This window comes from Camellia sinensis, chromosome 8 (genome assembly GCF_055761805.1).
Source record: "Camellia sinensis isolate YWXY chromosome 8, ASM5576180v1, whole genome shotgun sequence".
In the NCBI taxonomy this organism is placed as follows: domain Eukaryota; kingdom Viridiplantae; phylum Streptophyta; class Magnoliopsida; order Ericales; family Theaceae; genus Camellia; species Camellia sinensis.
The window spans coordinates 195,277,712-195,293,594 of NC_138968.1; the positions used below are offsets into that span (position 1 = coordinate 195,277,712).

At 31.8% G+C, this 15,883-nt stretch overlaps 1 protein-coding gene across 1 annotated transcript; it reads left to right on the forward strand.

Moving 5' to 3' along the window:
- Positions 1-5,209: 5,209 nt before the first annotated feature.
- LOC114314733 (uncharacterized) lies at positions 5,210-8,092 on the forward strand. Its single transcript, XM_028261186.2, has one exon. It carries the CDS (start codon positions 5,886-5,888, stop codon positions 7,683-7,685), a length of 1,800 nt encoding a protein of 599 aa, XP_028116987.1. The 5' UTR covers positions 5,210-5,885; the 3' UTR covers positions 7,686-8,092.
- Positions 8,093-15,883: the final 7,791 nt, after the last annotated feature.

The following is a 15,883-nucleotide window of genomic DNA, read 5'->3' on the forward strand; positions in this document are numbered from 1 at the left end:
TTCACTTACCTGCTTTTGATGGTTAGTATTAGGGCATGTTTACTTTAGCATACCTTATGCTATGCATGCGTGCATCATTCATCAGTATTGCATGCACCGGGCTCGGCGCATCATACTAACTGCATAAGTATTTCAAATCTAACTTGAATACATGCTACTTGTGCATTTTCACATGTCATTTATAGACTAGTCGAGCCTACTCTAGTGACATTCCATATGCGTTGCATTAGGCATTTAAACATGGACTTGGATCATGCATGATTGCTAACATGTTCTTGTTTTGGCACGGAGTACTAGGTGAGCTCTTTATGCTTTAGCATCTCACATGAGTGTGAACGTTAACATGATAGCATGATTACCATGAGGCTAGATGCTTATTTGATGAACTGCTTGAATACCTATGGGTGAAGGTTGGATTGTTTGAATTGGGATAACTCGTTGAAATCCGTATTTTAGCCTACTTGTGAGTAGCAAATGCCAAAGCGTTTTCCAAACAAAGGGATATGCAATGTTTTGTTCCAAATAAGGCGATCTAATCTATACTTGTTTGTTGTGCGCATAACGTAGTAAATCTAGGCTAATAACCGAAATAAGAACACATAACGTTTTCAAAAACGGATATCACGGTTAGTAGAGGCCGATCTTCGGATCGGGCGAGAGGGGGTGCTCATAACTGATCTTCCCCAATCGTACCCAAGTTCCCGAGCCGAGGCAACTTTGGTGATGACGGACACGTGGCCTTTGGCACCGAATCAGGGTTTCCTAAATTTTTCAAAATAAAATATTTAGGTGGCGACTCTATATCTAGCAAAGCAGTCCATGTTTGGCACTTCTTTCAAAATCTGTTTTTCTCAAAACAATTTGCCGGATTTGGACTCTTTGGTTTAGATTAAGAACCGTGACACAAATTGAGTCCGAACTGTAGTGAGGCCCAAGGGCGCATCTACAGCGATTTTAATAATATATTATTTAATTTTAAAAAAATAAATATAATCAAATTATGTGATTATTATTTTTAATAGATGATTTACACACTTAAATTTGAACATGTTGGATTATTAAGATGAACCCTATAATGTGCCAAGTGGGCCTAACTAGAGAGATTTCAATTTTTTTATGATTCGGATAAACTGCACCAAACCATTCCGTAGTGTGTATCATGTTGTACAATTTTCTCTGTTTTGTTGAATTTTTTAAATTTATCTTTTGAATTTTTTTCAAAAAATAATTTGATGAAAAAAATAAATAAATCAATAAACATTCATTATTTTCAATTGACTTTTCTCCTTTTGGGGACAGAAATAAATTTATACAAAACAGCAATATATTTTTTAGAAGTTATTTTAGTCAAACTAATTTTTAGTGTTTTCAAAAAAAAAAAAATTTAAAAAATTGTACCAAAATATATCATGTTTGAATACTGAAATTCAAGAAAAATGAAACCCATCTCAACTTAGAAATTTGAACAAGCTTACTCTCAACTCAACCCCAATGCTTAAAAGGGATATTATCTACAATTAAAAAAGAAAAAGAAAAAGAAAAAAAAAAGGAAAAGAAAAAGAAAATCCATAGTTTGGGTCATGCACCATATGTCCCTTAATCTACATTAATGTCATGCTTATCAAGACATGCATGTCAAAAGATTATGAGGATTGGCATGTGGAATATTATTATTGAATTTCATTAATAAAATGCAAATTTTAAAGTAAATGATATTTAATTAATGGGGTCAAGAAGCATTGCCATTGCTATTAAGCATGTAATTACATCATATCCTATTGTTTTAGTAAATTTTCTTAGATTTGGTTTTGGTATTGGCTTTTAAGCCAGTTTTTTCTTCCATTTTATTTTATTATTTGGAAATTTTAATTTTAATTCAAATTTTCTTATTTTGACTTGCTGGCACATGGAGTATAATTATTGGATTTCATAAATTAAATGTGAATTTTAAAGGAACGAAAAAATTTCCATTGCGATTACGCTTGTAATTATATCATATTTATTTTAGTAAATTTTCTTAGCTCCCGTTTTGATGTGACCTTTAAGTCAGTTTTTCTTTTATTTTTTATTATAAATTTTCAATTTAAATTCAGTAATTATTTTCACTTCTCAAAGAAGAGTTCCCATTGCAATTAGGCAAGTAATTATATCACATTGTATTTTTTTAGGTCCCATTTTAGTAAGTACAAATTTCGTGAATTGTTCAAAGGAAAAAAATTTCTTTCCTAATTCGGGAAACTTTTCAATGGGTCACATTTGCCTTGATATGCATAGGTATTTTAAATTATTGCTGGAGGGTCATAGAAACTATTTACTACTATATTATTGTAATTATTATAATAATAAAAAATTAATATAATAGTAGGATACAATTAGATGAATGGTGTACTTAAGAAGTCAGTTGTTGTGATTTGATGCCAGAGATTTGGTAACCCATTCCACATAATCGACACCACATGAATGATGCATTTCATTCATAGGATATGGACCCCCTTACACCTTAAGGATTAGTTTGGCAATTGCATTTAATTCTTTTTTTTTTTTTTAAGGATTTTGTCTTTTCACACATTGTTTAAAATAATATACATATATATATATATATATACTTATGGACTTCTTAGTAAAGCAAATTAAAAAGAAAAATGAAAAAAACAAAGTTATCTAAAGAATTGCACAAAAAAAGTCGGTCAAGAAAACCCAAAAATGCAGATTTCGGATTGGCCCAGATATTCTTTCACATTAGGATAGTAAAACGAGCACGTATTTGATGTATTAAAATTTATTACGTAAATAAGTGAGTCAATAATGCAATTTGAAACTAAGTTTTTAAATTTTAAAGTTGTATTACATGTACTAATTAGTATATTAATTAGTGTACCGATACTAATTATGATATTATTATTGACTCCACTCATTATACAAATTATAAATACCAAAAATATCTTAAATTTTATCACACCATCAATTGATATATTGGTTAGTGCACTAATTAGTACATATAACATTATTCTTATTCTTAAATTAAACTTGATCACCGACATACTATTTGACTTGACTTGGTTTTATGGACTATCAAAATATATATACACATATATATATTTGAGTTCAACTTATAATCAACTCACATCATCAATTGGTACACTAGTTAGTGCACTAATTGATACATATAACATTATTCTTATTTTTAAATTAAACTTGAACCAACATACTATTTGACTTGACTTGGTTTTATAAACTATCAAAATATATATATATATATATATATATGAGTTCAATTTATAATTGACACTTGAAAAGTTAAAAGTTAAACTTAAACATAATTTTAAAACTGTTTAAATTTTCAAATTAAACTTAAATAACTTACCACTGAAATTGTTTACGGCCCTATTGTCGTTTAAGCTTAAATTAAAAATTTAACGAATTTTAAAATGTGTTTAAATTTGATTTATCACTCAAATGAGTTTTTTTTGTATTTAATCCGAATCGAGTTTGAGTATTCATAGTAAATTATTCAAGTTTGACTTAAAAACTTGCAAGTTTTAAACTTATTTCTATAACTAGTTGATCTCATATTAAATTTTTAATAAGTAGAATACGAGTCAAACTCAAATAGTTTAATTTGTTTCGCAATTCTAACTTTGTTGCCAGGGTAAAATAGGGAAGGACTAGAGAAGCAAAGTTCAAAACCGCGTGGAAGAAAAATAGAGTAGTAATTGACAATTTTAATAAGCAATTAATTTTGGGTGTTAAAAAGAAATTAATGCACCACTAAATACCAGGCAAGCTCTCTATTGGCCTCTCTGATGATGATGATGAAGTTTCAGCTCAAATCGTGACCGTTCAATTCGCAAGACCTCACTGATTAAGCACTTTTTGATATGTACATTATTAAAATTAAAAAAGAAAAAAAACCACCTTGTACCCAAAAAAGAAGATAGAGAAAGAGAGAATAAAATAGTTATGATCTAGATAGAGAGATAAGTATTAATTCAAAAGTTTTAAGAGTTTACATCCTAGAGGTTTCTTTTCTATTAGTAAATAAGATTTTCAATTGGTGAAATTTTTTGGGTATAAATCTTTTTTATTATTATTATTATTATTTTAGGAAAATATTTTGTAATCGTAATGCTCAATTAGCGTGAGAGATTTTAGGCAGATGATGAGAGCTATCCAAGAAAGTCACCCTTCTTACCAACAAACATTTATGGAAAAATATTAGCAATTATGTTATGCGTACAAAAAATAAAAATTTATGTTTTAATTACATTAAAATTTCTTAATTATTAACGAATATCATTTTATCTCATCCCCTAGAGCTACAAACGAGCTAAACTTTAGGATATTTGAACTTAGTTTGCCAAGATTTAATCGAGCTCGAGCTAAGCTCAAATTGAGTTAAAAAAATCAAACTCAAACCCGATTTGTCAAATATTTGAGAAACTTTATTACATAAACAAGTGAAGCTCATGAGTTAGGGAAAAAATGAGTAAAACATAATAAAAAATCCTATTAATAATAAAGTTTACTAATCAAATATTTAAATTTGCTCAGATACCAAACAGAACTAGAAAATAAAATAAAATAAAATAATTAAAATATATGTGATATATTATTAAAAATAAATGATATTCTTTATGTTAACAAACTTTATTAAGCCGAGTTTAAATCTATTCAAGCTCGGCTCAATACTGAAAAGGGCCTAAAATCTAAGTTCAAGCTCAGCTAACAAGCTATAAATGAGCGACAATGCTACGTAGCTCAAATTTTGTGGCTCAAATGGCCAAAACGACGTCGTTTTGAGTACAGAACAACATAAAAATGGCCAAAACGACGTCGTTTTGGCCATTTGAGCCACTTTTGAGCCACAAAATTTGAGCTACGAGACATTTTCCATAAATGAGTTAAAGTTCAACTTATTTATAAACAGCTCAATTCATTTACAGTCTTATATTAATTTATTAATACAAGTTGAATAGTCAAAACCTCACTTATAAAATAATATTAACTAATAGTTAAAGGGTATTAATGTAATTAACTCAGAATTGATTTTTCAATATATATATATATTTAATTTATTAAAAAAGATGCGGTAAAAAAATCTTTTCCTTTTCAAAAAAAAAAAATTTCCCATTCCAAACATTATATTATATTTTGTGGGAGGGGAGAAAATCTTTTCCACAGTACTTCCTTAGTTGGCACTACTAGGACTCTACTAGCATAAGTTTTTTTTGTTTGTTATGTGTGTGTGTTGTCATTGAAAGAATTGAATTCAAAAGTTTGGGTCGGAGTATGTTTTTGGGAGTTGAAGAGAGAGAGAGGGAGAGAGAGAGAGAAACAGAAGATTCTGAAAAACCGGAATAAGAGGCAAAGAGACGAAGAACGTGACAGTCAATTTCCACACACCACCACCAGCAGTTAAGAATCACGACCTTCCCTCACCCCTTCATCTTCCCTCTCCTCTTCTTATTCTTCTTCATTCTCTCTTCAGTTTTCGTTTCTTTTCTTTTTCTCTGGTCCGTGCTTGTGTTGGCTTCATACATACGTGAATATATATATCTTATTTAGGAGCTGATTTTTCGAGCTGGGTTTGTGAATATTTTTTTTTTTTTGATTTCTTTGGAGCTAAGCAACTCTACCTTCTTGATCTGACTAATCTTCTCTTTAATTCTCTTTCTAAGCGTTTTTTCCAGTCTTGTTTTTCTGTTATTTTTTAGTATTCGATCAAAATCTCAGTCTTTTGGGTTGTCCTTTTAGGTCTCAAATACCTACCCATCTCGCTCACTTGTTCAATCTGAGCCATCACTGTCATTCACACAAATACCCACATACATACACAACTTCAGCTGGGTTTCTTGTTCTTGGCGTTTCTTTCTTCTACGACAACAATGGAATATGATCAAGAAAATCAATCTCATCCTCCGATACCAAAACCCAGTTCCGGCGAAGGAAAGCTCTGTATAAAGCTCAAAATTCCGAGCTTTGAAGAAGGCGTTGTTGTTGTTGATCATGATCAGACTGGGCGATCTCAGAAAAACGATCAGCCTCGTGTATGCAACGTGTGTAACAAATGGTTTAGCTCTGGAAAAGCTCTTGGGGGTCACATGAGAGTTCATGTTCAACCCAACAAAGAGCTCTCTGTCAAAAAGCTCAAACCCAAGAAAATTCATCGCCAAGAGCTCCTTGATCTTCCGGAGAAGACAGACACAGACAATGCTATCGATTCACCGACTTGTTCGCTTTGTGGGAAAAATTTTCCTTCTATGAAATCGTTGTTTGGGCACATGAGGTGTCATCCGGAGAGAGAATGGAGGGGAATTCAACCTCCTCCTCCTCCGGCGGCCGCCAAGAACAGCTCATCGTCGTCTTCTCTATCCAATTTCGCCACCACCTCCGAGCCTCGAAAAGTCTTTGATGATGAGATTGATTTAGATGGAGCTATGGCGATTCCAATCCGAGAAATTGATTTGACTAAGGCTTTGCCGGGTTGGTCGGTGAAAGCGAGGAGAGGCCGGAGATCCCTCACCGCCTCCGCCGTGGTCCGCCCCACCCTGGAGGAGGAGGAGGAGGAGGAGAAGTTACAAGACGCTGTTCAAGATCTCATGATGCTAGCTCATGGAGATTCATTGGATTCTGAACCTTCTGGGTTAACCCATAACAAGCATAGAGTTGATGTATCTGAGGCTACGAACAGTAATTCGTTGACAAACAAGGCTGAAATTGAGGACATGAATTGCGTTCTTGAATCGAAAAACAGCCCGATGAAGCCAAGAATTGATTCGCCGCGGCCGGTGGTTCGATACCCGGTGAAGAAGCTGAGAATCGATGAAAGAAGACCCATTGATGGTGGTTCGAATTCGAATGGTATGTTAGTGAAGATTTTGAACAAAGGGAAACGAAAGGCTGTGTTTGAAGCTAAGTATGATCCAGGAAAAACAGTGGGGTTGGGACATGAATGGGTTAATGTGGATTGGCTCGGACAAGAAGACGATGAATCGGATTGCAAAACCTCCGATGGGAATACGAAGCCATTGATGATGATGAAGAGCAAGAAGAGGAGGAAGAAGCTGAAGCTGAGGGATTTGGAATCGGTACAAGATGCCGCTCCGGCCGATCAAGTTAGTATTCCGATCGAGACAGCGACTCCGCCACCACCGCCTCCGCCATCGGATAAATACAAATGCAGCACTTGTGATAAGTGCTTCCCAACCCACCAAGCATTGGGAGGACATAGGTCTAGTCACAACAAAGTCAAGAACAGTCTCACCATTGATGAGCCTTTAGATGATCAGTATCAGTACCCTCCTGATGCTACCAATCCGATAGGCCAAGTCGATGAAACGAAGGTGGAGGAAGGTGGTGGAAGCTCATCAAAGGTGGCGGTTGCGGTGGCGGAGATCCCCAACCACCAGTGCAAGATTTGCGGGAAGATTTTTTCTACAGGCCAGGCTCTTGGGGGTCACCAAAGGTGCCACTGGTACGGGACCACCAGTCCAGCTGAAGCTCCTCAACCATGCCAAGCAACCTCGCCGGGGGAGGCAAGCGAGACGGGTCGGAAATTTCTAGGGTTTGATCTCAATGAGCTCCCTTCCATAGAAGATGAAGAAGATGGTGTTGAGTTTGGAGGACAGGCAGGTGGATATGACTATGCATCTTCCTCACACAATTCAGCTGAGCATGGTTTTTAAGTAACCGTACCAATAAAGTTAGTAAATATCAATATCAGAAGTTCAAAATTCCGATATTGACTGCAGCTTGTGGAAATTAAGCTTGAAGTTACTGGTGAGTAACTCAATTTTTTGGCTTGTGGGTAGTTTTAGTACAAGTGTGGAAACAGATAAGATACAGTTTGATTGAGGAACCATCTTGGTTCTTTCTTGTTCTCTAATGGGGGGACTTTAGGGTCTTTTTGTCATTTTGTGCTTATTTTTCTTCATGGAAAGCATGATGGACCAACAAGCTTGCTGTGAAGGAAAGCTCCAAAAGGGCTTTTGTTGGTTTCTTTGGTAGGATTTGATGATGTAAAGAAGCTGCACATACAATATGGTTCTTTTTAGTTAAGGCCTTTTGTGAAATTTTATTTCAATTTCTTTCTCAATTTACTCTTTCTAAATGCTATATACTCTCAAAAATACTTAGAATTTAAAATTTATGCTAAAATTCACTTTACTCTATGTGATTTTGCCTTGAAACAAATATAGATAGGGAATCCATAATGATGAAACCATAGGGCATGTTTGATTGGATGGATTAGAGTATGGAATTGGAATTATTAATTCATTAGTCCAATTATCTTATGTTTGTTTTAATATTTTGATTTAGGATTATTAATCCAATAGATAATTAATCCAACAAATTTGTAGCATTATTAGTAATGGGGTAGGGGTGTGATTATTAATCCAATAGATAATTTATCCTATTAATCCAATTGAATAGTGAATATCACACTAATTTGATGAAATTATTAATACCTCACTATTAGTCTTGTGAATCAAATATGACCATAGTGTACTATGGATTCAAAATTATTTTTAAGAGGATCACAAATATTTTTCTGAATATATATAACATTGTCGGGAGCATGTATTTTTTATTCAACTCTTATATGGTGAATCTTATAGCAGAAATGAATTTGAGGCAAATGTTGATCTTTTTAGGTAAAATTATGGACATATACTTTTGTTGGCGATAAATTGTTGATATTAAATTTGAAATGTGAGACCAAGAAAACAGCACTAAAAAAGTGGGTAGTGGAGGTCAAGAACAGAGGTTGTCAGTTGGCTAGGAAGGAAAAGAAGGACGAGAAAAAAAAGTCAAGAAACCCCTCCATCAGCAACCAACCCTCTCACCTCTTAACTTTCCTCGCAAGTATCAACTCCTTTTCTTAATAATTTAAAATTTTATTACTATTCTTACTAATATGATACTCAAAAACAAAAAATAATATATTTAAAACATGAAACTCCATCAAAAGCTACTCGTGAAGAGATCAGGAACTTGGTTCAATATTCCAAAAAGAACTACATGATACTGTAGATTGTGGGGTCATTTGAAAAGGTCTAGTGTATAGACAAGGATATAGAATTATCTTCAAAAGCTCATTATTATATGATGGAGAAAGAATTGGAAGTTCAAGAAATCATAGGTAACATTAAAACAAATAATTATATGAACTGCTTACTGAGTCTTTCTTGTTTTTTTTTTTAATAATATTTTGTTGGGTTAGAAATGAAAAATTGTTGGTTTTCAGGTTTTTGTCTAGTTCAAGTGCAGTCTCTACACTTCTTGACTTACGACCAAGTCAGAAGAAGAAAAACTTACAAAACCTCATCTTGCCTCCCCAAGTCTTCAAGCCTAATTCATTGTGAGGTCCACTATTGGGAGCTCTTTTGTTATTGTTGAGTAGTTTGGATTCTAATAAGTATTAAACATTGATCACTCGACTGTTGATTTAAATTGGGGTAGGCTCGGGAGATTGCTCTTTGACCCAAATTTTGACAAAAAAAAGTGTTTTGATATTTTTATACTTGTGACATGCAATCCTTATAGATGTAGTAGAGGAGGGAGCGACTATCTGTTTATTTTATTTGTAAATCTTTCCGATGATGGTGGAAGACTATGCATATAGCTTTAGTTTTTAGGTGAATCATGTAATTTGTATTTTGTGTGCGCGTATGATTTATAATTCTTATTTATTGTTCTTTTATGTTTTTCGTACCTCACCAATTTTGGTTAAATGTTTCACAATTTCTAACGTTCTTTTATGCCACGATACTTATCTATACATGACAAGTCTCTCTGCTATAATCGTGTGTTTAGTCCTTACTCTATGTCTCTTCTATGTACTTCATGTATATTTTTTTCACTGTCCCTCAGTTTCCTCTTTATTGAAGTTAGAAAAACTGCACAAAACTGGCAGAGTAGTTATTGTAGTAGTGTTCTTATAAGGAGTAGTAGGGCAACATGTAAGTAGTACAAACACATTATTCTTTTTTTTTTTTTTTTTTTTGATCGGCAAAAAAGGGACTTTATTGATGTAAGGATGAAGCACAAGGTATGAAACATAATACATCAATAAAGAAAAGGGAAATGCAAGAGCATCACAATAATCTAAATGATCTCAACTAGGTTGGCACTAAGAAGCTCATCCTATCATTTACTAGCACTCCAAAGTTGGCGAGAAACCAACGAGAATGGCAAAAAAAAGGACCAAAACACCACAGAGCTGAGCATACCAATTCTGCTGATAGCTGAACCAGTCAACAGAGCTGAGCAGGACAGAGCAGCAAAATAGACTAACACATACCTGAGACAAAACACCCTACCCATACCAGATGAAGCATAGCAGATATCATCACATCAGCAGCAATCAAAACACCCAAACTCAACACAACACATTCTTCTTATTGTTGATGTGAAAAAAGGAAACCTCCAACTGTTTTCTTTACTCATTCTCGTGACCAAATGAAAGCCACTCTTTACACATACGAATCACTACAATTTCACAAACTTGGAATTTTGCACAGAAAATTCAACGGATGGTTGAGATTTTGGTTGAGATTATTTTAGATGTATATATGCTTACTTTTCAAGACTGAATCTCGATTATACATTAATACTCTGGATAAAATTTTAAATTTTTTTTCCCCCCTGATCCCTTAGCTTTGTTGTATGGAATTATTTTTGGCTTTACAGTTATCACTTTTCTTAGTCTGAAGCCAATTTGCTTGACTTCCAACTAGTTCCAGATCATTGAGATAGTCTGTTGCCACTTAACTTTTATCAGTCTTATGCTTTTACATTCTTGTAATCTGAAATCTCCATATATATATATATATATATACATATATGTATGTCATTTAATATCACCTAATTATACAATATTTTTTATGATAGCAGTGTCCTTGATTGTCATAGATGGCATCATTTTTTTTAGTTTGCATTGCACTAGTCATGCCCAATACCAATATATATATATATATATATATACATGAAGCTTTTTCCAAGACACGTTGCATTAGACTCACTGTAGTAGAATCTCGGATAATTATAATCACTCACAAACCACATATGTCAATGAAAATTGAAGGTAGTTCTAGCCTTGATGAGAGGCCATTGGGCCTCCAGATTTCGAGAGGAAAACCAAAAAACAGGATCCCAAATCATATAAACTTGGTGTCACTGTTAAGAGCTAGAATCAATATTCAAGGAGTATAATTTGATTGTTCAATGAATGAGCTTTATATTTTGTTAGGTGTCTTTGATATATATATATATATATATATATATACATTAGGCTTTTCTTAATATAAATTGAAATTTGCTAAACTAGGAAGTCACAAGGCCATTTTTTTTTTTTTAATTTAATGATTTTTTTCTATTTAAATAAGTAAATTTTAGTGATTAGAATTTAGAAGTAAATTCTGTGGGGTACTAACAAATAAATTTTTTTATAGGTATTTATTATTTTCCTTTGGTGAGGCCCTATTCTGAGTTTACCTCCATAATTCAAACCGTTAATTTTATAGAGTTTTTTGAGTAGATCATATATCTATTCAAAATTAAGCTAATTGGACATAAGTAAATAGTCATATGATCGAAAATTAAGTAGTATTTCATTTTAAATTGTTTATATTATTCCATTCCAAGTTTGCTTATTTTCTCTAAAAATGCCACCAAAAAAAAAAACAAGAAGTATATTTGACAATGCTTTGAACTAAGAGTGTTGGCAGTTCGATTGCTTTCGAAAAACGTCCAATCCATCATCTATCTACCAGATTGGCAGATTGAAAAAAATCAATTCGCATCCGTTTGCCAGATTGACGGATGCGAATTGATGGATTAGCAGATGGATGCGAATTAGTTTGATGGTTTAAACTTTTATAAATTTTGAACATAATACAACTTGTCAACATTTTTTTTTGGGCTAACAATCCAACCCAACATAACTAAAAGATTATCAATTAAATTTCCAAATACCAATAATAAATATATATAAGAAAACTATGCATTATCAAAACTATTTTATTAATTTTTTTTATTCAAAAATTATTTAATTTGATTTTTTTTTTTAAATGACAAAATTAAACCTTATATTTTCTACACAAAAATACCAAATATCAACACTTGCCATTTGATAAAAGGATTTCCAAATTGAAAACAAATTGAAAACACAATAGAATATCTAAACTATTTTTCAATTGAAAATACAAATAGAATATCTAAATAAATTGAAAACATAAAATCTTACAAATTACTAGGGATGCTCGCGATTTGACAGTTTGGTTGCGGCCAAATGAACTTCAAATCCGTTATCTTGCCAAAACTAGGCGGATTGGAAAAAATTAATCCACAACTATTCACTCGTCATCACACATACATCCAAAATGCGACAAATTGGTTCAATTCGATCAATTTAAACTAATCGAAACATCCGCTCCCCACCCCACTTTGAACATATGTATGTTGTGGTGGTTTCGAAAAGTTTTCCTTATAATCACACGATCCAGTTAAATTTTCAGTTGACTAACACCTTCGAAGAAAGTAGGAACAATACTATACCTAGTGTTGCTCACTTTCTTAATCAATTAGTAAATCATTTATTTCATTGTAATTTGTCTTTCTTTTGTTGACCCATTTATCATCTCATCAAAATTTACATTACCCAAAAAACACTTTCTGTCTTTCTTTTTCTAATTAAAAAAAAACCCCTGTTATAATACTCTAATGAGCCTCAAAATATATAATTTGTTACGCTTGTTATCGTACCATTTGTGGCTCCGGAATTTTTATCTCATGAAATCATCCAAAAAACAAAAAACTGAGTTTGGGTCTATTCAAGCTATATTTGATCACTAAACGATCCAAAAAATTAATTGGAATTCATGCATTTGGTAAATTAACTAAGCTTGAGCTCAATTTACTCGGTCTGAATTGAGATTGAATTTACCTAACTTGTGTCAAAGAAATTTAATTGTAATCTCATTCTTAGTTGTGAAAATCATGGCAAGCTCTTTCAAAAGAGTAATTATTCAATATTCGTAATACTATACCTAGTCAATAATAAGAACTAAATGTTTATATAATTAAAATAAATAAATAAATATAATTAAGAAATTACAAAAATCATTAAATGAGCACATCAACACGTAATGCTTTGAAGGCTATGTAATATTTCTGCTTTCAAAGGATATCCATTAAAAGGTAGTGATGCCTTTAGCAGTACCATGCCCTACTATGTTTGACAAATTGGGATTAGTTTTTATATGAATCAAGGATTGGTTCCCCCTATTGAACTCAATAGGACCATTTTATTTATTTTGACATAATAGCTAAGTCAACATCCATTATTTAATATTTATTATTATCTAAAGCCGTCTTTTTTTTATTTTTTTTTTCACTTTTTAGTTATTTTGAAAAAATTACACCCACAAAAAGTTATATAAAAAAAATGACCAGAAAACAAATCGTAAAATAAATTTAAATTTGACATTTAAAAAATAAACAACGTTTTCTTCACAAATCAACTCATTAAATGTAAAAAATATAACAAATCTTTCTTCCAAAACGAATGAAGTGTTAATATGGATTTTCTTGGATAGAAAACTTGGGTTTGCAAATATTATTTATACAATAATTTGTGAGCAATTCTAGAATTCCTGATGAAAAAATGCAAGCATATGCAATCAAAAAATTTTGTAAATTATTTTGAACTACTGGAATTTCTACATCTTTATTTCATCTGAGAACAAAAAAATGTGAAATTTAGAAGGGAAAAAAAAAATCTTTAAGGTAAATGGAAGATCTCGAATATTGTTTTATAATTGAATTTTTATTATTTTAATTTCCAAATAAATTGGGTTTCTACTTTAAACTATAATGTTAGGTGGCCTAAATTTTCATAACTTGAATGGCTTAAATATCTTAAAACGATATTGTTTTAGGTGTAAAACGATATTGTTTTAGGTGTAAAACGACGTCATTTTGACACATTCGAATCATTCGAGCCACGTAAATTCGCATCATCAAGCATTTTCTTACTTTAAATATAGGATGTAAATGACATCATCCTTATGTGTAAATGAGATCATCATTCGTCACTGGTAGATTCTTGAGCTTTGTTAAAAATACAATTTTTAAGGAAAATAGAACCTTATTACTACAACCTTTTATAAGACTCATTTATTGTACTTTTTTCTGACGTGGCGCGCAAGTTGTAACCACCGTTACAGATAGTCAGTTGGAATCGGTAGTTGGCGACTTTTGGGAAATCTGTCTGGTCCTCCTCCTGATGCAATAGATCGGCCCCGGCCTCTGAGAAATTATTTTGGCATGGTTTAGGGCATACTTTTTTTATTTTAAAAAAATATTAAATATGTTAAACAAAAAATTAAATATAAATAAAAATTATGTTTTCTAATTTATTTCGAAAATTAGTAAAAAGAGATAATTAGAGATGATATAATAGAAGGTAAGTTGTCAATATTGGTTGTTAAAGGTAATTTTCAATAAGAGATAGTGATCAAAGATGACATATGGTAAAAATGGACAATTTGACATGATTTTTGGTAAAAATTAATTAATTATTTTTTTAGACAAATATAGATAAAAATATTATTATTATTGAATCAACTTAATTTTTTTTAATGAATAATATATACAAAAAATTCTACAAAATAAACGGTTGAAATAAATCTAACAGTAAAGTGTACAAATCTCTCAAATTCTCTGGAGTTCAACCAAAAAAAAAAACTCAACGGGCATATGTTCACACTAAAATTTTTAAACCACTTCATAATTTTCCTTGGGCCTTGCTTTTTCTTGAATATTCATAAAATTTTATGTTTTTAAAATTCATGTTCTCTTATACTAATACAATCTCAATCCAGATTTTCCTACATCATCATCTAGATAGAAGTGGACTAAGAAGTTGAGAGCAAGAGAGAAAATAATATATAAATTAATAAATTTTATATTTTTTTTATTAACTAATACTAGTGGAAAATAAAATCCACTTCAATGATATAATGAATGTTATATAAATTTTTTAAAAAAATTATAAATTTATTATTCTGGATAAAAATCTTGAGGACAAAGCCATTCCAATCATGACTTCCTCGTACTCACATGTCACAACCCAACACATGATTCATTATGGATATGAAAGAGAGATTGGTGGCGTTGATGGTGGTGGTGGGAGTTGCTTTTTCCGTCAAGGAGACACAGAAGAAAAAAGGACAAATAACAACAGACTAGTATAGTAAAAAAATATATATAAAATCATGAAAAAAAGTAGACATTTTAATTATTAAAATATATAAACTTTATTATTAATTTATAAAAGAAATTTTCTGTCTGGTCCACTGTGATATTATTTTCTCAAGAAAAAACCATCTCTTTGTGTTATCATGTTATGGTGCACTTTGTGGCTAACATGAATTCGGTGTATCATGTCTTTGCCATTTTATTAATTTGAATATCATTCTTCTTTTTTCAATTAAGCACATATTCTACCAAAATTAATCAAGGATTTCAAACTCCAACCTCGAAGATATATCTAAAAACTTAATATGCAATTCAAATTTAACTATTATATGACAGTTTATAATTAGAATAAATCATCACATAAATTTTCCTATCATTACTATCTGCATAAAACCTAGATACTAGAGAGCCTTTACCACCAGAAGAGGGAATGGAAGGCATTGGAATTTACTTATCCTTCCAATATGAGGTTCATATGGTGGTTGGACTTGTTAGTCCAGACTCAGTCAAGTGTACCACCAAAAAAACTCCTATATCATTATTCCTCATTCGCATAAAAATACTAATATAAAGTGGTGGGACCCTCCTCTCAAAGCTTATTCCAATATTGAAAAAATATATC